This window comes from Bos javanicus, chromosome 22 (assembly GCF_032452875.1).
Source record: "Bos javanicus breed banteng chromosome 22, ARS-OSU_banteng_1.0, whole genome shotgun sequence".
NCBI classification, from domain to species: Eukaryota; Metazoa; Chordata; class Mammalia; order Artiodactyla; family Bovidae; genus Bos; species Bos javanicus.
The window spans coordinates 57,670,366-57,695,187 of record NC_083889.1 but is presented as its reverse complement, the minus strand read 5'-3'; the positions used below and the strand labels follow the sequence as shown (position 1 = coordinate 57,695,187).

At 46.3% G+C, this 24,822-nt stretch overlaps 2 protein-coding genes across 5 annotated transcripts in view; both read left to right on the top strand.

Moving 5' to 3' along the window:
* Positions 1-4,389, top strand: part of CCDC174 (coiled-coil domain containing 174) — a 30,507-nt gene extending 26,118 nt beyond the window's left edge. Inside the window, exon 12 of the mRNA XM_061397231.1 lies at positions 2,512-4,389. The gene's annotated coding sequence lies outside the window, so the exon portion shown is untranslated. The remainder of the gene's footprint in view (positions 1-2,511) is intronic.
* C22H3orf20 (chromosome 22 C3orf20 homolog) overlaps positions 1-24,822 on the top strand; it is a 59,230-nt gene that overhangs the window by 1,127 nt on the left and 33,281 nt on the right. Inside the window, exons 2-7 of one of the 4 annotated variants that reach the window (XM_061397230.1) lie at positions 5,285-5,341; positions 5,542-6,192; positions 7,078-7,215; positions 11,508-11,627; positions 21,012-21,156; positions 22,147-22,431. In XM_061397230.1, coding sequence (XP_061253214.1) covers positions 5,721-6,192; positions 7,078-7,215; positions 11,508-11,627; positions 21,012-21,156; positions 22,147-22,431 — 1,160 coding nt within the window. In that variant the 5' untranslated portion in view covers positions 5,285-5,341; positions 5,542-5,720. Of the gene's footprint in view, positions 1-5,284; positions 5,342-5,541; positions 6,193-7,074; positions 7,216-11,507; positions 11,628-21,011; positions 21,157-22,146; positions 22,432-24,822 lie in introns of all 4 variants that reach the window. The other 3 variants (XM_061397227.1, XM_061397228.1, XM_061397229.1) reach the window with 3 other exon arrangements.

Here is a 24,822-nt window from a genome sequence, read left to right as displayed (position 1 = left end):
ACTGTTGTTTTGGGCATTTCACAATTGAAATCACGGGGTCAAAGCGTAGATCATTTTTATGTCTCTGGATGAGTCTTTCTGGGAGACTCATCTTCAAGGGCCCTTTGGTGCCCCAGTAGATACCACTGGTGGGGGATGGAGTTTCAAGTGAACTCCATTTGATGACAAGTGGTGCAAGGTTCTAGTCTCACAAGTAAACCTTGCTGGGCTCCAGGTGGTTAAGCTTGAGCATATGCATGTGGCCCCACTCTGCTTCCTCTCACATCCACTTCTCTCCATAGCTCAGCCCCTCTTCCTCTCAGCTGCTAGAGAGTTCATACATCTGACCAGAATGTTCTTTATATATTGAATGGAGAGGACAGTGTCTGTTAATGTTCCTGTTTCCACTTGTGCCTCTTTCCTCTTGCCTGTCCCAGCCTGAAGCTGCATTTACTCACTGATGGTGGTCACATGGTTACATCTGGACTGCTCACCATCCTTATCAAAAGTGTTCTGGTTAAAACTAAAGAGAGGCAGAAACTAGACAAAAGAGCAAAGAAAGCCGGGACCAGGTCACCTGAAGGGGCTGAGTTTAGTTTTGACTTTAAATATACAGCTGGATACAACTTCTACGCCAAAATGTATTAACAAGAGGGAAATAAGCCCTTTTCTCTCTTTTCGTATCCATGCCTGAACTTCCCCCTCAGCTTCCTTCTTGGTCGGGTGCCCTTGGTTTCCTCAGAGCCTGTTCAGGACTTTCCCACTTTTCATCCTTGTTCTGCTGCTCCATGGTATACCCCTTGGAGTTTGCTGGGTCTGTGCCTTCTGGGGTACTCTTTGAGGTGCAGGGGCTGGGAGTTGCTTTTTCATGCAGAAGTCGGGGTGCAGTGGGTACAGCTCTCCTCCTTGGCCGATCCCACTGCAGTTAACGTGTCCCATTCCTCCCCAGCACACTGCCGGCCCCCCTGGGGGGAGTGCCCTCTGTACAGATGCCACTTCTGCTTGCAGTCCTTCCGTGGTTTCCCATCGCATGCACGATGAAGTCCACGTTCAGCAGTTTATACCAGCTCCTCTCAGCAGGCTGCTGCCCACCCCCAACCCTGCTGATAAGCTGTGGCATCCTTGAGTTACATGTGGTTCCCCAAACTTGCCAGGTTATTAGAGCCTCCAGCCTGGACCAGGGCTGTTCCCATCACTTGGAGTGCTCTTCCTGTCCTTGCTCACTAGTCAGCTTCAACTTGTGGACCAGTTTCTGTCATTTCCATCATACAGCCTTCAACCGCTTCAAATAATCGTCTTTTTCTACTTAACATTCACTGAGCACTTTGCTGGACATTGTGCCAACCCTTAACACATGCGACCTCATTTAATCCTCGTTGTCTTGGGAAGCAGGGTCTAGAGTCCACAGGTTTAGGTTTGAGGTCATCGGGACCGAGCTGTTAGCTACCTGGTGACACTGCCTTTTCCGGGTTCCCTTCTACCTGGCAGAGAGCATTCTGATTTGCCATGTGTGTGCCCCTCATCTCTGTACTCCCCCTGGCCTGGGACAGAGGAGACGGGCAGCAAAACTTCGAAGATGCTGGAATGAAGATGGTCTTTTTTCGTATCTGTTATAAACTTCTTCCATGCTTTTTTCATTTCTTTGTGGGAGTCAGTCATTGCAGCTTTGTGTACAGCTGTCTATGTGGGTCTCTTAGGCTGTCCGTTGGACTTTGATGCCATAAACGTTTTTCACCTTCTGTCGTGTGGCAGCTCACTTGGTGTCTTACTGAGAATCATGGAGACTGTAAAAGGGGAGGAAGACATGGTGCCTGCCATGGTTTGCAGAGACCACATGGGATGCAGCTAGCAGTCAAAGACAACATATCTGAGTACTTGTCCTAAGGATGATGACATAACATGCAAATTCTTTGGCATGGCATATAAGGCCCTTCAAGATCTGATTCTAGATATTTTTTCAGCTTTGTCTGCTGCATCCCCGAAGAGACCCAAGCCCCAACCATCCTGAGGTGTTTTGTGGTTCCCTGAACCCTCCATGCTTTAAATGTCTCTGTTCTTTGTACCTACTCTTCTTTACCAAGAATGCCTTCTCTTCCCTACCTGCCTGGTGGCTTCTTGCTCGTCTTCTATGACAACCTTCAGTGCAGCTTCCTTTAGACTTTTGTCTTTGGGTTTTCATGGCCTTTGTCTTTTTTTTTTTTTTTTGGCTCTGTGACCCTGATGATACAGATTTTGCAAGTCTGTTGTGCCTGATGCATGTTGAGGGCAAGGCGCATGTCTCAGTGATGGAAAAATGAACAAGTGATAGTGAAAATAAGATATGTGGGAAGGAGGGAGTGATGCTGTTCCCGCACAGCTGGCTGGCTGGCAGGAGTCACATTTGGCTGCAGGAATAGAGATCTGAGTAAAGGGGCTTAAAGAGATCAGGGGTTCATTGTGAGACAGGTTTGGAGGCAGGTGGTTAAGCGCTGGTGTGGGGGCGCCATGATGTCAGCAGGAGTCCTACCCGGCAGCTCCACATGCCTTTCACAGGCCAGAGTGGAGTCATGTGGTCCCCTCCAGCTGAATTCTGAAGACAGAAATATATGGTAACAAATGGAAGTTATCTGTGCGTTTAATTTAAAATGACATTTCTTAAAAAAAAAAAAGTTTTTCAATCTGAAAAGGCTTTTCCCCAAAGAAGATACAGAAGTGGCCAATAAACACACAAAAAGATGCTCAGCATTATTAGTCACTACAGTTCAGTTCAGTCGCTCAGTTGTGTCCGACTCTTTGCGACCCCATGAACTGCAGCACGCCAGGCCTCCCTGTCCATCACCAACTCCCGGAGTTCACTCAGACTCACATCCATCGAGTCGGTGATGCCATCCAGCCATCTCATCCTCTGTCATCCCCTTCTCCTCCTGCCCCCAATCCCTCCCAGCATCAGAGTCTTTTCCAGTGAGTCAACTCTTCGCATGAGGTGGCCAAAGTACTGGAGTTTCAGCTTTAGCATCATTCCTTCCAAAGAAATCCCAGGGCTGATCTCCTTTAGAATGGACTGGTTGGATCTCCTTGCAGTCCAAGGGACTCTCAAGAGTCTTCTCCAACACCACAGTTCAAAAGCATCAATTCTTCGGCGCTCAGCCTTCTTCACAGTCCAACTCTCACATCCATACATGACCACTGGAAAAACTATAGCCTTGACTAGATGGACCTTTGTTGCCAAAGTAATGTCTTTGCTTTTCAATATGCTATCTAGGTTGGTCATAACTTTCCTTCCAAGGAGTAAGTGTCTTTTAATTTTATGGCTGCAGTCACCATCTGCAATGATTTTGGAGCCCCAAAAAATAAAGTCTGACACTGCACTGTTTCCCATCTATTTCCCATGAAGTGATGGGACCAGATGCCATGATCTTAGTTTTCTAAATGTTGAGCTTTAAGCCAACTTTTTCACTCTTTCTCACTTTCATCAAGAGGCTTTTTAGTTCCTCTTCACTTTCTGCCATAAGGGTGGTGTCATGTGCATATCTGAGGTTATTGATATTTCTCCCGGCAATCTTGATTCCAGCTTGGGCTTCCTCCAGCCCAGTGTTTCTCATGATGTACTCTGCATATAAGTTAAATAAGCAGGGTGACAATATACAGCCTTGATGTCCTCCTTTTCCTATTTGGAACCAGTCTGCTGTCTAGGGATGTACAAATGAAAACCACAATAAGATAGCACTTCATACCCTCTAGGATGTTGGTGGAATCAAAACAATATAATAACAAGTGTTGACAAGGACATGGAGAAATTGAAACCCTCATACAATACCGGTTTTGCAAAAAGAACTGTAGAATGGTGCAGCCACTTTGGAAAGCAGCCTGATAGTTCCTGAAAATGTTAAACATTGAGTTACCATATGACCCAGCAGTTCCATTCCTGGCTCCCAACCCAAGAGAGTGAAAGTCTCCATCTGCACAATAATTTGTACCTGAGTGTTCACAGGAGCAGCGTTCGTAACAGCCAGAAGTGGGAACAACGAAAGTGTCGTCAAACACTGAATGGATCAACAAATTGTCGTCTCTCCATATAATGAGGTACATGAGTTGAAGGACTGACACTTCCATAACATGGATCAACCTCAGAAACGTGATTGTAAATGAAAGGAGCAAGTTAACAAAAGACCGCATAGTGTATGATTCCATCCATGTGAAATGTCCGGAACAGGCAGATATGTAGACACAGGCAGCACATTAGTGGTTGCCTGGGGGGAGGAGAAATGAATGGCGTGAGTGCTAATGGGTTTCTTTTGGGGGTGATGAAAATGTTCTAAAATTAGTGGTGATTGTTGCACAACTGCGCCTATACTAAAAACCATTGTGCACTTTAAAAAGAGTGAATTGTATGGTATGTGAATTGTATCTCAATAAAACTTTTAAAAGCCAGAGTTTATCTGTTTGTAAGGCATGTCTTCCAAATTAATGTCACAAGAAAGGAACTGGTAGGGGGTGGGATGAGGTTCCTCAAACCAGTGAACATTTCACAGATTGTATTCATCTTCTCTTCCTTTGAGTCCTGGCTTTAAAACAGATCTGCCCTGCCTGCTAGGGTCAGATCCCTCTGGCTGGTTGCCCAGATGACCACAATTCTGAGTGGTCTCTTTGTTTTGTAGACTTATCAGTTCAAAAACGAACCTATTTTTCTGAGTCTCCGAAGCTGAGGAATGGAGCTGCCAGAGGGTCAGCAAATAGATGTAGAAAGCCACTTTATCTGCAGACCAGCAGAATGTCAGAAGGGTTTGCTCTATGGCACCCTTGTTCCTTGGAGATTTTCTTGCTGACGGATGGGTAGGCAGCTGGAAGGCTGTGGGGGAGTCATGTTTGGAAAGGTCTCTATGCCAAGAGTCTGCAGACAGACAACTCCCGACCGAGAGCTCTGTCTCCATAAGCCTCCAGTTCCTCCATTGGTGAAACGGGAGTGATAATAGCCTTATCAAACCAGGGCGGCGTACTGTGAACACTGAGGGCTTGCACCAGGGGTGTGGTTCTGGAACGGCAACCTCAGGCTGGCTCCAGAGGACACAGAGCGAGGAGTGGAAGGGTGCATCTGTCTGGCAGGAGATGAGGGCGTGGACGCGGTGGGGAGTGCATGTTGGGAGGCATGGTGGCAGAACTGATGATGAGAAGGCTTCAGTAGGATTAAAAAGCTCATCCTCCTCGCTCTCTCCCCTCTGCCCTTGGAGGTACAGGTTGAATCCAGGCCCATCCTCGCTTCGCAGCTGGGAGTTTCCACGTCACCTTCCCCCAGCGGGGACCAATGAAACATTTTTTATTTTTGCAGGTTTTTATTGAGAGACCAAAAGAAGAACTTCCATCCTCAGATCTCTGACTCCTAGAGGTGCCCCGGAACCTTTTCCCTTCCCCTTCCTTTCCCTTCCTCTAGCCCAGGGTCCACGTGGGGAATTTGCTTCTCCCCAGGCCCTTCCCCTCGTGACTCACTAAGTTGGTCTCTGATGCGTCCCCGGGAAGGGAAGCAGGGTGGGGTGGCATCCCTTTGCCAGGGAGAGTGACCGGTGATACGTCTACCCTCCCACATAGGATGCACCGGCTCGATGACCTGTAAGGGCCATTTCAGCACATCCGTCTGTCCCGAGACCTGACCTTAGGCGAGAACGTAGGCTCTCATTCAGCCCTCAGGCTGTCTAGCTGCTTACAGCCGAAGGTCCCTCTTGTCTAGAATGGACAGCATCACCTAGCAGCATGCGTGCTCAAGTGCCATGAACGAGATCAAGAGTAACCGAGAACTGTACCTGCAGTACACCGCCACTGCCCCCAAGCTGCTGGCCCACATCTCCAGGCTGCTCATCAGCTGCCGGAACGCAGGCGTTTCTGTACCCAAGGGCATCAGAAACATCTTTGAGTTCACCTGGGAGGAGCTGATCACCGACCCCATGATCCCTACCCCCTCTGACATCTTGGGCCTGGAGATCAGCATTGGCGCCCCGCCCGTGGTGCTTATGGAATCAGCCCCCGTGCAGACCCCTGTCCAGAAGAAGCCGCCCCCACCAGCGCTCCCACTGCCGATGCTGCCCGCTGCCACCGGGCTGGCCAAATTCACGCACTCTCCCACCCACGGCCGCCGCAGGCAGTCCAGCCAGGAGATCCTGCACAGGTTCCAGCGGCAGTCCATCCACCTGCTGACCGAGCTTCTCAGCCTGAAGATGAAGGCCATGCTGGAGTCTGTGTCTGGTAAGTTGGCCAAGGCTGGCTTTGTGAAGCGTGGCTCATTTTTCTGGGCCCAGAGGGTCTGGCCTGGGCAGCTGTGTGTGTCCACCATACCCAGGTCTACAAGGATGTGCTGTGGAGAAATGGCAGCCAAGGGTCTGCTTTGCAACTCAACTACTTCCTGAGACCACCCCCAGGAATCATCCATCCCCCCCCGCTCCATTCCCCACATTGTCCTTCCATCCCTCCAGATTTACCAAGCCCAGGTTGAGAGGTTGACGGTGAGCATAGTGTGAGGTCTGAGGTATTGAAGGGCCCAGTTTGTGGAAATGATGCAGTGGTAGACAGAGGCAGCACCCAGGAGGAGGGGGCGAATTGGGAGGGCTGGTTGGTAGCCAGAACCAGGAGAGTCTTGAGAACCGGGGTCTGTCCACGATAAGGGTCTCTCATCCCACTATCGGGGACCTGGGAACTCATCACTGATGAAGCCTTCTAGGTTCTATTATTTTTAATACCAGTGACATCAGCTTAGATAGCATCACCAACTCAATGGACATGAGTTTGAGCAAACTCCGGGAAACAGCGAAGGACGGGGAAGCCTGGCATGCTGCAGTCCATGGAGCGGCAAAGAGTCAGACACAACTTAGCAACTGAACAACCGCAACAAAAGCATCAGTCTCCAGGCCTGTGGGTGGGGAGAGAGAAGGGGAGAGGGCAGAGAGCTAGGGGCCACCTGGAGACCTTCAGAGCTCAAGGCCCTCTCATTGGGAGCCCCCTCACACCTCCTCACCCTGGGAATGGATCTTCACTCCCCCTTACTTCCAGGGCCACTTAGGGAAGCACTTTCTAGAAGCACTTTCCCCACACTGGAGAAGAGTGAGTAGTTGCCTTTGATGACTTTCTTAGTAGGTGCCAACCCCTTGGACATTACAAAGCGCTTCGTGGAGGCCAGCCAGCTTCTGCACCTCAATGCCAAAGAGATGGCTTTTGACTTCCTGATTGGCACCATTGGGAGAAATTCTGGCAGTGCCGGACAGACGGGGAAAGGTGGGTACCTGAGTTTCAGCTCTTAGGTGAAAGGTCAGACAATACCAACAAGAGTGCAGTGGAAAGGCCAAGTCCCCAGCTTAAGTGTTTGACGTTTCCAAGACTTGAGGTGGATGCGAAGCAGCGGGGATTCTCACATGCTGCAGGTGAGTGTGCGTGTTGGTGCAGTTCCCGTGGAGAGCAGGGTGGTGGTGTCTGCGAGGGGGGAGGTGCTCTAGCATCTTACCGCCCAGCAGTTTCTCTGCTGAGGCGTTCCCTAGAGCCCTGCTTCTTACACGCTCTGTGGTGAAGGACCACTTTGTAAAATTTCCAGTCCCTTGTGGATCACCCCATTTCCAAACATGATATTGTCACAGGAACATCAGGTTGGTACATAGACTTCTAAATGTTCCTGTATTCACCTGGTCATGACCTGGTGTGGATTCATACCAGGCCACACTTGAGAATTGCACTGCCCTAGAGAAACACACACACATGTTATAAGAAGTCATATCACAATGTCTATTGCAGAATTGTTTGGGATGGAAAAAAAAAAATGGAAGCAACCTAAATGTTCATCAACAAGAGAAAAATTACAGTCTTTAGATGATGGGACATAATGAGAAGTGGAAATTAATCAAGCACTGAAGCACACACATCAACACAGATAAACAAAAAATGGTGTTAAGCAAAAAAAAAAGTTATAGAAGATACATTTGGTATGCTGCTGCTGCTGCTGCTGCTAAGTCGCTTCAGTTATGTCCAATTCTGTGCGACCCCATAGACGGCAGCCCACCAGGCTCCTCCATCCCTGGGATTCTCCAGGCAAGAACACTGGAGTGGGTTGCCATCTCCTTCTCCAAGGCATGAAAGTGAAAAGTGAAAGTGAAGTCGCTCAGTCGTGTCTAACTCTTATCGACCCCATGGACTTCAGCCCACCAGGCTCCTCCGTCCATGGGATTTTCCAGGCAAGAGTACTGGAGTGGGGTGCCATTGCCTTCTCTGACATTTGGTATAATGCCATTTAAATAAAGTGTAAAATAAAATTATAGCATACTGCTTTTGAGTACATTATACAAAGTGAATGGGAATAATCAGAGGGCCTGAAATAATAGACACAGAGCTAGAGCACGTGATCTCTGCCAGTGGGAAGGCATACAGCTATGATTTAAAAGACAGTAGTTCAGTCACATCTGTACTGTTGTATCTCTTAAGCTTGGTGGATATAGAGGTATTCATTTCAAATGCCCGAAAGTCTTCGCTGTTAGGAACCTTGATGGGGAAGCATAATAAATTTATAACCCATAGCCATTTGCCTAACCTATCAAACCCATCCCCTTTCCAGTGTCTCTCCCTGTCCGCTGACTGTTTGTCAGGCTCCCCTCGATGGTCAGAGGCTAAACATCTGACGTGAACACACAGGGCACAGGGCAAATACATTACACAGTAAAACTGCAGGGCTTGGGGGGCTGTGGGGTTTCATGAACTCCCTGAGAATGATGTTAGAGAGCTGCTGGGTGTCCATGTGAAGCCCCCAGCAAGTGATGTGGAAAAGCAAAACTAGTTGTTGCCAAGGGCAGGAGAGTTGACCAGGGCGACCGCTCCATGCAGAAAGGATGACTTGGGTATCAAAGGGTTAACAATACAAACAAATTTGGACCTTTTTGCTAAAGGCAGGTGTGAAGGGACTCATGTTTTGTTGCTGTCATAAAACCATTCAGAAAAAAAAATCACACCATCTGAAAAAACGGACAGTTTTTATTTCTTATAAGAATTAGGCGTGTGCTTACAATATCAGTGGACTTACTGTAAATATGAGCTAGAGAAGGTTATTTTGATAAACTTTGGTTTCCTTTCCTAAGGTAAAGTCCCGATCAAGCATACCCAATGGTTTACCATGAAGTAGCTTCCCAGGAGGCACAGTGGTAAAGAATCTACCTGCCACTGCAAGAGACACAAGAGATGTGGGTTTGATGCCTGGGTGGGGAAGATTCCCTGGAGGAGGAAATGAAAACCCACTCCAATGTTCTTGCCTGGGAAATTCCATGGACAGAGGAGCCTGGCAGGCTGCAGTTCATGGGGCCACAAAGAGTCAGCACAACTGAGTGTGCACACACACGGGTTTCTTTCTGTTTTAAGAGAATGCACTCTGCCCCTTGTGTTCAGGGTCAGCTCTGCTCTGATAACAACGGGCCCTCTGTTTATGCAGAAGGTTGCCAGCAGACATGGAGTTCTGCACCCTGCACTCCACATGGGGCTTGGAGCTCCACTCCATTGGCGCTCTACTTTGTTTGGGAGACAGCCGCCTGGCGGTCTGTCATGTGGGTAGGCGAGTCCTTCGGAGAGGAATGGGTAGCCTGGCCCAGCCACCCACCCTCAAACCTGTGAGCTGTGCTCTCCTTCCTGAACGTTGTGTTCCCTGACCCTGAGAATGAAGCAGTCGTCCCTTTAGCTCTCCACCTCGTAGGGTGTTGAAGCATCTTTCAGGGCCACAGGCTTTCACCTGTGATGCAGTGGCTTCCCTCATGACTTGTGGTTAACCTGGTGGAGGAGACTTTGCAGAGAGTCTGTTGGTGATGTCTGTCTGTCTGCATCAGAGGAGCGCTGAGCAAGCCTCTCCTGCATCACGCTCCCCTAGGAAATCTCTCTTACTTGTTGGCACGTCTATTCCTGATGCTCCTTCAAATAAACCTAGAGTTTGAAAAGAAAATCTGAATGGCAAAATATAAATGAGGGAGCAGTCTGTTTGCTTTGGGAAAGCATTCATCCTAGGAGGGCTTTAAGAAGAAGATTCCAGTGCCTAGTGATTTGTTTTGGATGAGTTCTGCTTTTCTGTTCCCTCTGATGGCTGAGGTAGACCCAATATGTAACTGAGTCTGGAGTGGCATTCCTCGAATGCTGTAACTAGAGTATACCCATTGCTAAGGCAGCATTTCCTTAGTAATAAAATTACTTCCTGTCTTTTCTCCTGTCTAGTCCTGACATGTCAGGAAAGAAAACTGGACTGCTCCTTGATTTTTAGTTGATGGCCATATTATGAAATAAAACAGCAAAAAGAAAACATAGTCTTGCCACTTTTGTGTAATAGCTATTTTTTACTTTTGCAGTTCCCTTTGTGGTTCTTCTCTCTGTGTGTATTTGTGTATGTATACATATTTTTCGAAGGATACTATAATTTTTTTATTTTTCAGTTTCCTTTACTTAACAGACACAGTGTATTCCAACATGCCTATACCTTTACAGTTGTCATTCTAAGTGAGTGTAGAGTTCTGATGCTCATGTTCCATGATTAACCGAATGCTTAGGTTTCCAGGTTTCTTGCTATAATATGCATTGTAATATGCAACTTCATGCATATTGGTTCTTATCACTGTTGTGTTGGATTAAGTATTAAGATTACTCTCCCAGGAGAGAGGATTTCTGGGCAGAAGGTCTCAGGATGTATATAGTTCTTGTTAAATACTGCTTTCTTGGTGAATTTTCTCTGCACCAGTATGACTGACTGGTTTTATTCCATCTTTCTCAGTTCTTTTCATGTGGTCCTAATTTCCGGCTTTGGGTTACCAGTGAAGGTGATTGTCTTTGGTTTGTATCATTCAATGTGCAGTCTCTGGGGACAGGTTTTGTCTATTTAGAAGGTCATGTTTGCCATTTTCTTTATGAATTTGAATGAGCTGTGATGAATTGCTTGACATTTCCCAACAATTTCATGCCCAGCATGTGAAATGACTGTATTTGGGGGAAGAATAAGCAAATGATTTGATGAAGTTTGTGGAAGAGTGACCAAGATTTTCCACAAGTAAAGGGGTGCTAGATTTTAATTCTTAAGTGGCCTACTATCAGGTGGTTTCGTACGTGACAGTGTGATTCCGCAGGACACTGATCTCGTTGCAGAAGCATCTGGTTTCTGCGGCTTGGAGGAGGGGAAGAGATAACTCTAAATTCTCTTCTAGCTAGCCCCGTGTTTAGTCCCTTGACCTAGTGTAGCAGTTGTATCTGCATTTATCCTTAGAGTAACGTCACCTTTTGTGCCTGCCTTCTCTTTTCTGCTCTGATGTCATTTCATTCTTGAGAGATATTGGGGGCTAGGCAGAGGGGACACTGTAGAGGAGACTTTTAAAGATTTCTCTTAATCACTCTGAGCCTTCTCCAGCAATAAAAATCTTTTTCTTCCAGAATTTGGTGGTTTTGTAACAACAGGGCACTTCAGAATATCTGGCCTACCATATGACTAGGACAGAAAGTTCATTATTGTACTCTTGGTTAAAAAAATTAAAAAACTGTAATCAGCATCCCTTTCTGTTCCACTCCAGATTCCTTTACGAATATCCCAGCCATGGGCGTGAACTCACCTTATCAGCTTGTCTACGAGGCCTCTACTGGCTGTCTGAGCTTTTCCCTCTCAACCGGAAGGGAATTCAAGAAGAAAACAGGTAACCGTGATCCCCACCCCCATATCTTTGGTGGTGGGGGTGGGGTGGGAGGTGGATAGAAGATATCCTGTGGGGCTGATGAGATGGTTTGGTTTTCTGATAGGAAGGATAGGTAGCTGCCCTGGCTGGAGACCCAGCAGCTGTTAACAGATTGTGTGCCACACAAGGTGACATATCTCAACCCAGTCCCTCCACCCTGGAGTCTCATTGTTTGAATGTTTACAAGCCCTCCACTTGTGTTAATGCAGTTCCTCTTACCTGGGGCAGCACCCCTACCAAACCCACATCTTCCACCTACTACGTTATCCCATACTCACCATCTCTGCCTAGAGACTTGTGTACTCACTCAGAAGGTAGGGGAACCGATACACGAACAGAGGTATTTGGATACCAGACGTTAGCGTGAGTTCCCAACTGGGCCAGTTTATGTGGGCAGAAAACAGACATAGAGGCTGCTGCTATTCTATTGCAGAAGACAGAGCAGAAGGAAGAGCTTAAAAGAAAGAACTGGTGGCAGGTGAGACCATAGAGTGTAGCACTGACCATGTAATCAGAGCTTAGAGGAGGGATGAGTTGGGGCTGGAGAGGGCAGAGAAGGAACTCCTCTCCCTTTGGATCTTCCAGGGGCCCCCGGGCTGTGATGGCAGAGTGGTGGGGTAGGGGAGGAACTGTGTTCACAGAGGACGCATGGAAGGTTGGGAAGCTCAAAGACTGTCTAGTGATTCCCGCAGACCCTGGGGGTCAGGCTGGAAGTTGAGAAGCTTGGGTTGTATTCCTGAGCCTACCTCGGATGGTCATGAGTTTTGCCTTCCTCCAGGCCTCACCCTTCATATCAAGCTAATCCTCTCACTTTTACCGTCAGTGAACAGATGTTTGTTGAACAATTGCTAGTTGTCAGCCACTCTTCTGAATGCCAGGGCTGCACGTGTGGATTCTAAGACGAAGAACACCTTCCTTGCTGGAGCTGACATCCTCAGCTTCTTGTTTCCCCTGTTCCTTTACCCACGTTGATGCATTTTCTCCCGCTCTGAGCATCACTTCCAGTGTCCCACTTTATATTCTCCTGGTTTATCCTATCTCCTCCTGAGCTGGCCTTACATCAGTGCAGTTATTTTGAGGGGAAACAGAGTCTCCTCAGGACCCTTACTGAATTCATGATTTTTCTCCCTAATGACTTCAGTTCAAGGGTGATGCCTTTTGTAAGGTTATTTCAAAACAGAAGTTCCATATGTCTGTTGATCTCTTTGTCGGTGTGGCTGTTTTCCTCTGCCACCTGAAGATGTGATCACCCTATGATATTGCATCACTATCGCTAGGATGTATGTTCAACAATGCTGCATTTGTTATAGGTTCCTGATGTCGTTCAGAAATTATTCTCACATGAGTGCTAGGATTGGTGGTTAACCTTCCCTAATAGTTTATAAGTAACCAGGTGTCCTAGTTTATCCACTTAAGTCCCATTTTATTCTGTTGTCCTGACATAACTATTAATTATACCCATGTTCACTCTAAAGTGCTCTATCTTAAGGAACATATTGCTGGTGGTCCCATAGCTAAGACTCCATGCTCCCAGTGCTGGAGGCCTGGGTTCAATCCCTAGTCAGGGAACTAGATCCCACACTCTGCAAATAAGCGTTCATATGCCGCAAGGAAAAGATCCTACTAATGCCAAAGAAGCTGAAGTTGAACAGTTCTATGAAGACCTACAAGACCTTCTAGAACTAACAGCAAAAAAAGATGGCCTTTTCATCATAGGGGACTGTAATGCAAAAGTAGGAAGTCAAGGGATACCTGGAGTAACAGGCAAGTTTGGCCTTAGAGTACCAAATGAAGCAGGGCAAAGGCTAACAGTGTTTTGCCAAGAGAACGCACTGGTCATAGCAAACACCCTCTTCCAACAACACAAGAGATGACTCTACACATGGACATCACCAGATGGTCAATACTGAAATCAGATTGATTATATTCTTTGCAGCTGAAGATGGAGAAGCTCTATACAGTCAGCAAAAATAAGACTGGGAACTGACTATGGCTCAGATCGTGAACTCCTTATTGAAGAAAGTAGGGAAAACCACTAGGCCATTCGATATGACCTAAATCAAATCCCTTACGATTATACAGTGGAAGTGACAAATAGATTCAAGAGATTAGATCTCATAGACAGAGTGCCTGAAGAACTATTTGGACAGAGGTTCGTGATGTTGTACAAGAGACAGTGATCAAGACCATCCCCTAGAAAAAGAAATGCAAAAAGGCAAAATGATTGTCTGAGGGGAACTTACAAATAGCTGAGAAAAGAAGAGAAGTGAAAGGCAAAAGAGAAAAGGAAAGCTATACCCATCTGAATGCAGAGTTCCAAAGAATAGCAAGGAGATATAAGAAAGCCTTCGTCAGTGATCAGTGCAAAGAAATAGAGGAAAACAATAGAATGGGAAAGACTCGAGATCTCTTCAAGAAAATTAGAGATACCAAGGGAATATTTCATACAAAGATGGGCACAATAAAGGACAGAAATGGTATGGACCTAACAAAAGCAGAAGATAATTAAGAAAAGGTGGCAAGAATACACGGAAGCACTCTGCAAAAAAGATCTTAACGACCCAGATAACCATGATGGTGTAATCACTCACCTAGAGCCAGACATCCTGGAATACGAAGTCAGGTGGGCCTTAGGAAGCATCACTACGAACAAAGCTAGTGGAGGTGATGGAATTCCAGTTGAGCTATTTTAAGTCTTAAAAGATGATGCTATGAAAGTGCTGCACTCAATATGCCAGCAAATTTGGAAAACTCAGCAATGGCCACAGGACTGGAAAAGGTCAATTTTCATTCCAATCCCAAAGAAGAGCAATGCCAAAGAATGTTCGGACTACTGCATAATTGCACTCATCTCATATGCTAGCAAAGTAATGCTCAAAATCCTCCAAACGAGGCTTCAACAGTATGTAAACCAAGAACTTCCAGATGTTCAAACTGGATTTAGAAAAGGGAGAGGAACCAGAGATCAAATTGCCGACATCCATTGGATCATAAAAAAGCAAGAGAATACCAGAAAAACACCTACTTCTGCTTCATTGACTATACCAAAGCCTTTGACTGTGTGGATCACAACAAACTGTGGAAAATTCTTAAAGGGATGGGAATACCAGACCACCTTCCCTGCCTCCTGAGAAATCTCTGTGCAGGTCAAGAAGCAACAGTTAGAACCGGACATGGAACAACGGACTGGTTCCAATTTGGGAAAAGAGTACGTCAAGGTTGTATATTGTCACCTTGCTTGTTTAACTTATATGTAGAGTACATATAAGTAGCCCATCATTTTGTGGGAAATGATGGGCTGGATGAAGCACAAGCTGGAATCAAGATTGCCAGGATAAATATTAATAACTTCTGATACGCAGATTATACCACCCTTATGGCAGAAAGCAAAGAGGAACTGAGGAGCCTCTTGATGAAAGTGAAAGAGGAGAGTGGAAAAGCTGGCTTTAAAGTCAACATTCAGAAAACCAAGATCATGGCATCTGGTCCCATCACTTCATGGCAAATAGATGGGGAAACAATGGAAACAATGAGAGACTTTATTTTCTTGGGCTCCAAAATCACTGTAGATGGCGACTGCAGCCATGAAATTAAAAGTCACTTGCTCTTTGGAAGAAAAGCTATGACCAACATAGACAACATATTAAAAAGCAGAGACATTACTTTGCCAACAAAGATCCATCTAGTCAAATTATGGTTTTTCCAGTTGTCATGTGTGGATGTGAGAGTCGAACTGTAAAGAAAGCTGAGCACTGAAAAATTGATGCTTTTAGACTGTGGTGTTGGGGAAGACTCTTGAGAGTCCCTTGGACTGCAAGGAGATCAAACCAGTTAATTCTAAAGGAAATCGTCCTGAATATTCATTGGAAGGACTGATGCTGAAGCTCCAATTCTTTGGTTACCTGATGTGAAGAACTGACTCACTAAAAAAAATACTGATGCTGGGAAAGACTGAAGGCAGGAGGAGACGGGGACGACAGAGGATGAGATGGTTGGATGGCATCACTGACTCAGTGGACATGAGTTTTAGCAGGCTTCAGGCATTGGTGATGGACAGGGAAGCCTGGCATGCTGCAGTCCATGGGGTCACAAAGAGTCAGACATGACTGAACGACTGAACTGAACTAACTGAAAAGATCTCACAGCCAAATTAAAAAAAAATTTTTTTTAAAGAACATATTGTAGAGTCATTGTGCTTTTAAGTCATTTTGGGTCTGGAGCCTCTGCTACCTGCCCTGCGCACTCATGCTGTCACACCTTGCCAGCTGGCTCTCTTTGCCATTCTAGGGTCACACAGACGAGAAAGGGAGTTGCACCTACTCTCTGAGTGGACAACAGCTGTTTCTGGAGCACAGCCCAGCTTTTCAGGCAGAGAACTCTGAGAAGTCTGTCAACAGTTGTTCCTGGTTGTCATACTTTGGGATCCAAACCAACCAGGGGCGAGCCAGAAATGAGTGCTCAGGCCAGAAGGTGTTCTAGCAGGTTAGCAGCAGGTAGCTGGCCCTCTGGTCTGGTGGCTGGAGGAGTCAGGGAAGGACTGCGAACCACTGAAGGTGGCAGGTACCAGAGATGCTACCCAGGCACCAACCAGAAACCTCAAGTCTTGGCTAACAGTGAGGAAGACTCCATTCTGAAGCTTCCATGGCTCAGGTGGAGCCTAAGCAGTGCCCCTTGCCTGAAGTCTCATTTTGTTTTTGAGACCAAAGTGAAGATGATTCTGCATATATCAAAGGGGAGCATATGGCTCCAGCTGAGTGGGCAGCAGAGGCTCAGAAGCATGTAGGATCTGAATAGATGTTTCTGGAAATTCAGCCACAGATGATCCCCTCCAGTTTTACATCATCATATCCTCATGCCACCTAACACTTAAATGAAATAAGCATAAAATATTGCCACTACAGATTTCAGCATACAGAAGAAAATCCGTGAACTCAAAGACAGGACAATGGAAATTACTGAGTTTGAAGAACAGAAAGAAAAAGATTGAAGAAAAATGAACAGAGCCTTCAAGGGAGTGAAATGAAAGGACACTAGACAGAGCCACAAACTCAGGGAGAAAGAAAGATCCATAAAGGTAACACATGGGAAAGTGTAAAATTTCAGCAGTGAATTCTACGAAACATTCAAGGAAGAACTAATGCCAATCATTCTAAAATTTTTCCCCCAAATTGAAGAGGGACGCTTCCCAACTCATTCCATGAGGCCAGTATTGCCCTGATATCAGAGCCAAAGACACTATAAGAAAATTACAAGAAACCAGTATACCTGATGAACATTGATGTCAAAATCCTTAGCAAAATATTAGCAAACAGAATTTGGCAGCATATTAAAAGGATTATATAACATGATACCAAGCAGGATTTATTCCTGGAAGGCAAGCATGATTTAACAGATAAAACTCAATCATTGTAATATATCACATTTAACAGAATGAAGGGATAAAAATCCACATGATCTTCTCAGTTGATGCAGAAAAAGCATTTGACAAAACTTAACTTCTTCTTATGATAAAAAAAAGCACTCAACAGACTAGAAATAGAAGGAAACTCCTTCCACTTAATACAAGTCATACATGAAAACTGCACAGTGGACATCGCATTCAGTGGTAGAAGATGCACGCTTTTCCACTCCGTTCAGATATGAAACAAGGATGTCTGCTTTCACCTCTATTCAACATATCACAAGAAGTCCTAGCCAGAGCAGTTAAGCAAGAAAAATAAAAGGCATTCAGATTGAAAAGAAAGACTTAAAATTACCTGTTTGCAGATGATATGATCTTATATGGTTGTTGTTCAGTCGCTCAGTCATCTCCAGCTCTTTGCGACCCCATGGACTGCAGTGTGCCAGACGTCCCTGTCCTTCACCGTCTCCCAGAGCTTGCTCAAACTCATCTCCATTGAGTCCATGATGCCATCCAACCATCTCATCCTCTGTCATCCTCCTGCTTTCTGTCTTTCCCAACATCAGGTTCTTTTCTAATGAATCGGCTCTTCACATCAGGTGGCCAAAGTATTTGAATTTCACCGTCAGTATCAGTCCTTCCAATGAATATTCAGGATTGATTTCCTTTAGGATAGACTGGTTGGATCTCCTTGCAGTCCAAGGGGCTCTCAAGAGTCTTCTCCAACACCACAGTTCAAAAGCATCAATTCTCCAGTTCTCAGCCTGGTTTATGGTCCAACTCTCACATCCAGACATGATGACTGGAAAAACCATAGCTTTGACTAGATGGACTTTTGTTGGCAGAGTAATGTCTCTTTTAAAATACGCTGTCTAGGTTTGTCATAGCTTTTCTTATATGGAGAAAACCCTAAATATTCTACACAAAGGAAGCTGTTAGAACTAATAAATGAATTTAGCAAAGTAGCGGGCTACAAAGTCAACACAAAAGTCGGCTTTATTTCTATACATGAACAGTAAACGATTGAAATTATGAAAACAGTCCCATTTACAATAGTAACAAGAAGAGTCAAACACTTAGGAATTAACAAAAGAGGTGAAAAACTTGTGCAATGAAAACTATAAACCATTGGTTAAGGAAATTAAAGAAGACATAAATGGAAACACATTCCATGTTCATGAATTGGAAGATTTGACATTGTTAAAATGTCCGTACTTCCCCAAGTAGTCTAAGGCTCGATATAATCACTATCAAAATGCCAAAGATTTTTTTAAATTAATGGATTGATTTCGGCTGCACTGGGTCTTCGCTGCTGATAGACTCTCTGGTTGTAGCGAGTGGAGGCCCCTCTCGTCGCAGTGCGCTGACTTCTCGTTGCAGTGGCCTCTCTTGCTGCCGCGGCTCCCGGGCGCGCAGGCTCAGCAGTGTCAGCTCACCGCTCCAGAATGCAGGCTCAGCAGTTGTGACACATGGGCTTAGTTGCTCCATGACACATGTAATCTTTCTTGACCAGGGATAGAACCCATGTTCCCTGCGTTGGCACACAGATTCTTAACCAGTGGACCACTAAGGACGTCCCCTAAAGATGTTTTTTTGAAGAAATAGAAAAACTCATCCTAAAGTTATAAGAAATCTCAAGAGACCGCCGGGTATCAAAAAAACCTTGGAAAATAGCGACGGGACTGACTTCCCTAGTGCTCCAGTGGCCAAGACTCTGTCCTCCCAGTGCAGGGACCTGAGTTCAGTCCCTCATCAGGGAAGTGGATCCCACATGTTGCAACTGGAAGATGGTGCATGCTGCAACAGAGACCGAAGATCCTGCAGGCCACAGCTGAGACCCAGTACAGCCACACAAATAAGTAAAAGCAAATCAATATTTTAAAAAGGACAGTAAAACTGGAGGACTCACAAAATTGCAAAACTTACTGCAAAGCTGCACTCATCAAAATAGTGCAATATTGTCACCGTGACAAACGTATTAACCGGTGAAAAGGAGTAGAGAACCCAGAAATAAATGTTAACATATATGAGCAAATGATTTTTGACAGGGTTCCAAGACCATTCAATGGGGAAAAGAGTCTTTTCAACAAATGATGATGGGAAAACTGGATATCCACATGCAAGAGAATGAAATTGGACCCTTACCTAACACCATATATAAAAATTAACTCAAAATGGATCAAGGACTTAAATGTAAGACCTAAAACAGTAAAACACTTAGAAGAAAATGAGACAAAAACATTATGACATTGGATTTCACAGTGATTCATGATTCAGTGAATCCATAATCCAATCTATGATCCAATGACTCATTCCTTTGGATATGTCACCAGAGGCATTGGCCAAGAAAGAGAAACATAGACATACTGCATTTCATGCATTTTTTAAATTTTGTGCATCAGAAGACACTATCGACAAGAAGAGAGTCCACAGAATGGCAGGGAATAATTGCAAATCATGTCTGATGAGGGAGTAATATCCAGAATATATAGAGAGCTTCTAAAACTTAAGAACAAAAAAACCTGATTCAAAAATGGGCAAAGGACTTGAATAGACATTTCTCAAAAGAAGGTATAGGTGGCCCACAGACATATTAAAAGAGGCTCAACATCACTAACTATGGGGAGAATGGATATCAAAACTACAATGAGATACTACCTCACCCCCAGTAGGATGATTACTGTCAAAAACCAGAAAACAAGTGCTGATGAAAATGTAGAGATATTGGAACCCTTGTGCACTGTTGGTAGGAATGTAAAATGGTACAGCCAGGTTTACTGTGGAAAACAGTACGGCAGTTCCTCAAAAATTAAACATGGGATTACCATATAATCCAGTGACTTCAATTCTCAGCAATACCCAAAAGAATTAGAAGCAGGGTCTCAAAGAGATGTTTCTACAAGTGTTCATAGCAGCTTTATTCACAGTAGCTAAAACACGGGTGGAACTCAACTGTCCATCAGTAAATGATGGATAAAGAATAGTTGGTCATGGGTCATCCCTGGAGATCCAGTGGTTAAGATGCCATGCTTCCAGGGCAGGGGGCATGAGTTCGATCCCTGGTTGGTTGGGGAACTAAGATCCACATGCCACATGGTGTGGTAAAAAAATAAAATTTGGTTTGTACCTATGGAATATTGTTCAGCCTTAAAAAGGAAGGGAATTCTGCAGTATTGTTACAATATCAGTGAACCTTGAGGACATTATACCACATGAAATATACCAGTCACAAAAAAGACAAATACTGTATGACTCCACTTATACAAGGTACTTAGAGTAGTCAGTCATAAAGATAGAAAGTTAGACTGGCAGTTGCCAGGGCTGAGGGGAGAATGGGGAGTTATTGCTGCAGTTTCAGTTTTACAAAATGTAAAGAGTTATGGGAATAGATGATGGTAACAGTTGCACAACACCGTGGATGTATCTGATACCTCTGAACTGGCCTCTTTGCTAAGTTTTTGTTATGTGTATTTTACCACAAGCACACGCAGAAAACCAAAACATCACACTCCAAGTCTCAGTCCATACACTCTGCCCTCTGCTGCAGGCTGAGATAAGCCAGCATCACAGAAGTGTTGAAGCCCGTTCCTTGAGCTGGAATTGAGACTTTTTGTCTTAAGTCAGAAGTATCACAAGGAATCCCTTCTGTATCCATGGCAATAGGTGTCCTCTCCCTATCCAGAACCAGGCCGCCCTTGGGGAAACATGGCTGGATTCACCATCCTGCACGAATGTTCCTGACACCCACTCGGTTGACTCACAGAGTGACACCTGTTTCATAAGACCAGCTGGGAGTTCCTGTCTCTGGAAGCATAAATGATTCCCAGTTATTTTGACTCTCAAAGGATGCAGCTCTCCTGCTCTCCCCAGCCCCTCTTCCCAGGTAAACAGGAGCATCTTGAGAAACCATTGTCTCAAACTGTCCTTAACCTCTTCATCTCCAGCTACAGGCAAACCCAAAAATACAGACGATGCTTTGGCATCCCCGCAGCGAGGAGCAGGAGCGGGAACCTCTGCCTCCGAGGTTATCGAGTTGAACGACCCTTGTCCTGAAGCCCGGGAGAAGCTGCAGGAGATGTGTCGCATTATGTGAGCACCTCAGTGGTTGGGGCAGGTGGGAAAGGAGGGCATGGCCTGTGTGTGCGGAAGGGGGATCCTGGGAGTGTTGGCCACCCGGTGCCCCCAGCGACAGTGGAGGGGTGATTGTCGTCCCTCACACGCACATCCCTAGTCCTTTACCGTTCATAGTCCTTTTTAGTCCTGCTGTAACCTTACGAAGAAGGTAGGTTTATGCTCATTCTGCAGATGAGGAAACTGAGGTACCCCAAGTGCATGGTAGTAAAGCATTGTCTGAGGTCCTCCAGCTCAGTGAGCCTGACCCAGGGCAATGTGTTTTGCCTCCTCACCAGTCAGACCCCTTTGCATGGCTTCTTATAATTTACACACTCTTATAGTTAAGCATGTTTATTTTTTAACAATTTGTTAGATGTTCTCTTTGGAAAAAAAGAAACACCTCTCAAACAAAACATATCTACATGGGTGATTAATGACATTTATGATTTTGTGGGTCACAAGGCCTAGCAGGTGAACCTGCATTTGCCTTGTTCCCTGGAACAAGGCCCATGAAGGACTTCAAACATAGTCACATCTAAGCATATGTGTGTCCTGGAGCTCCTGGGAGACTGTCTCTGCAGCTGTAGAGCTTGGGTAGAGGGCAGCCACCCAGTTTGCTCATAACTGTGACATTTCGGAAGGAAACTGTCTTCCTTTGTAACCTCAGGATTGGGAGGGGATCAAAGCCTCCAGCTCCCCACCCCGTTCTGCACACAGGCCCACCCCATGGGTCTCCACCACTGTGCAAAAGGTGGAAATGAGGCCAGGAGTGGTCTGACGGGTACAGCCCTTCTCAGTTCTTCCTAAAAGCATTACCTGTGAGGATGAGGTCTTGGGGTGGGAGAAGGTCCTCCGGGAACAGGGAGATGGGATGGGAGTCTCGGGAGCTGGGGAGGAGCTACAGGGAGCCTCCCTGGTGAGTGAGAGCCAAGTGGCTAGAAGACATGTTGATCTCCTTCCCTGCAGAGAAGCCGAAAGGGTCTCGTGGAAAGGGAGGAATATCTTCTACCCCATCATCATACGCAACTACAGGGCAAAGATGCCCCCTCATCTAATGTCGACCCCCAAAGGGGATGCTCAGACCCAGAGCTCCCACCACCCTCACCCTCCGGGTGCTCAGATTTATGCTCCCGCCCCTTACCAGCCTCCTGCCCACCACCTCCACTCCGGCCGGCACTCTCTGGAGTGGAAGGGGCCCAGGAAGGTCATCAAGTTGCATTACTCCTTCTACGATGGGTCCTCCTTCGTTTAGTATCCTTCTGTTCGGGCCTTTCTCCCCGCAGCTCAGCCTGGAGAACTCCAGGGTTTGAAAAAGCCGGGGTTTCCTTTGGCTTTTCAGTTGATCAGAGAAGCCTGGTGACCAGCGCTTCGGGGTATTAAGAATTTGTCCAGGTCAGAGGAAGAAGTCCTGCGAGTCAAGCCTCCAGTTCAGGTCCTGTCAACTAGGATGCAACAAGACCAGCTGTGTATGATCACGTGTCAGTCTGGGCTGGGGGTATAGTAATGGTCTCTGCCTTCGAGTCTCTCCCAAGCAAGAAGAGGTTAGAGACACAGAACATCTCTAGCTGAGACAAGGTGACAGGAGACCCCAGTCCCGGTGGGAGAGTCTTCATCTTTCTGTTCCAGGCTCATGAGATGAGCCCTGCGGTTCTTGAATACTTTGCCCACAAGATCCATGTATTTGGAGTCTAACCCACACCCCAGAACCCACCTGGCATGTGCCTGCCCAGGTTGCTCTGCAGCAGAGGTCTGTCTGCGTTCGTGAGCATATGGGCAGCTGGGTCCCAGCCTCGGGGTGTGGGAGTGGCACAGGGGGACACATTTTCTCTTTGAGAATCTGATGAAAGGTGTAGACCCTCTTCCTAGAAACATGCACTCAGACATGCAGGAAAAACATGACCTGTGATTGCAGGGGGTCTGCAGACCCCCACAACTTGTTTGTGTACCTGGATTTTAGAACGCTAGATTGAGGAAAACTGAGCTTTCTGATATGCAAATCCTTGGCAGGTAAATGCTGAGGGTTACGCATATTTTAGAGTGAATGGAGTCAGATTGCTTTTTTCTTTCACAAATGTCTATCGAGTATCATATGTGGTGATGAATAGAATGAAGGTGCCACTTTACCTTGGAGGTAGCAACTTGAATATGATTGCTTTCTTCTGAAATGAAGAAAAGGAGTTTGAATTTGGGTGTTGATGGTGAGAGAGGGCTCCCTTTGGAGAACAATGCAGGGGAGAAACGGTGTATCAGGAAGGCACCTTGGACCCTAATCTCCTTACGGGGGCCCTGTCGCCCTCTCCCCAACATGCTCTAGAGCTGGACCAGACTCAGATGCACAGCCTGTTTGTCAGCAAGGCTCTGAGGCCAGAGGGCAGAGTGCTGACTCCAGACTCTGCAGCGTAAGTTGGAAGAGATGCAAAGAAACACCAATCTTTTCATTCTTGTCCCTTCATTGTAGCAACAGGGAAACCAAGGCCCAGAGCGGGGCTTACCCAGTGCCACAGGGGAAACTGGTGGCAGAGCCAGCCCTGGACCCAGGGTCTCCTGACCTCCATTTGGGGCCCTCTTCCCAGCACCATTTTTATGCCTTTCAGGATTATTCCCTCCCACAGAGAGCAGGACAGGGGTTCTGGAAGCCAGGGGGAAACCTCATTTTACTAATAAAACCACTAAGCATACAGGGTCTACCACCTTTGGCACAGAGGGTGGCTGTCTGAGCTGTCTCAACAGGCAGCTCAGCAGGTCTGCCGGCCATGGCCCCTCATTTTCTTTGGCTTCCTCTCAACTGAACTGGGCATTCAGAACTGCAGTGCCTGTCACAGGAGTCCTATTGTTTCTCTGGCCATAAATGAGTGCATTCATCACCCTCTGCTCAGCCCTGCTTCCAGGGCACCCTGTATGTTGAACCCAGCACACTCCTTCTTAGGCAGCTGTTGCTCACAGGGGTCGTGGGGCTCCCCTTCTCTGACTCTACACTGCATTGAATGGGACCCCTTTTCTGACTCCACACTGCATTGAATGGGACCATTCCCCAGAGTTCACGAAGCCTGTGTCTGCCACCAGAGCCGGTGAACTAGTATAGATCAGGGGTTTGGGGGCCTACACACAGCTCAGCCTTTTGGGATCCATACTCACTCCCCTGCCGCAGAATCCTGAAGGTCTCCTGCTGGAGACCTGAGCCATTGACGCTGGTGTGCTTGACCTAATCCCCAATGATCATCACATCCTGGCCATTAGTGCAGTTCCACTGTGGGAGGAGCGGAGGAGGGGCCTGGATTCTAGGCCCAGTTCTTGGTGACCCTGCCCAAGCCACTGCATCCCTCTGGGACTTACTCCTCTCCATTATAAAATGACGAAGTGGGACCCGGTGATCTTGAAGGACAGCGTCTGTGTTATGGTGACAAAATGGCCAAGACACAAGTGCAGCTGGTGGGCTGAGTCTTCCTCTCCACCTCCCCACCCCTTGGTCTAGCCAGAGCTTTGTTAACTTCACAGGTCTCTTCAGAGAACCAGTTCGGCGTGTTTCTGGTTCTCTCCATTGTCTTTTTCTCTACCTGTTTTCTTGTATTATTTCCCACTTCTGCTAGCTTTAGTTTTACTTTGCTCTTTTAATAGCTCATTACAGTGGAAGGTTCAGTTGTT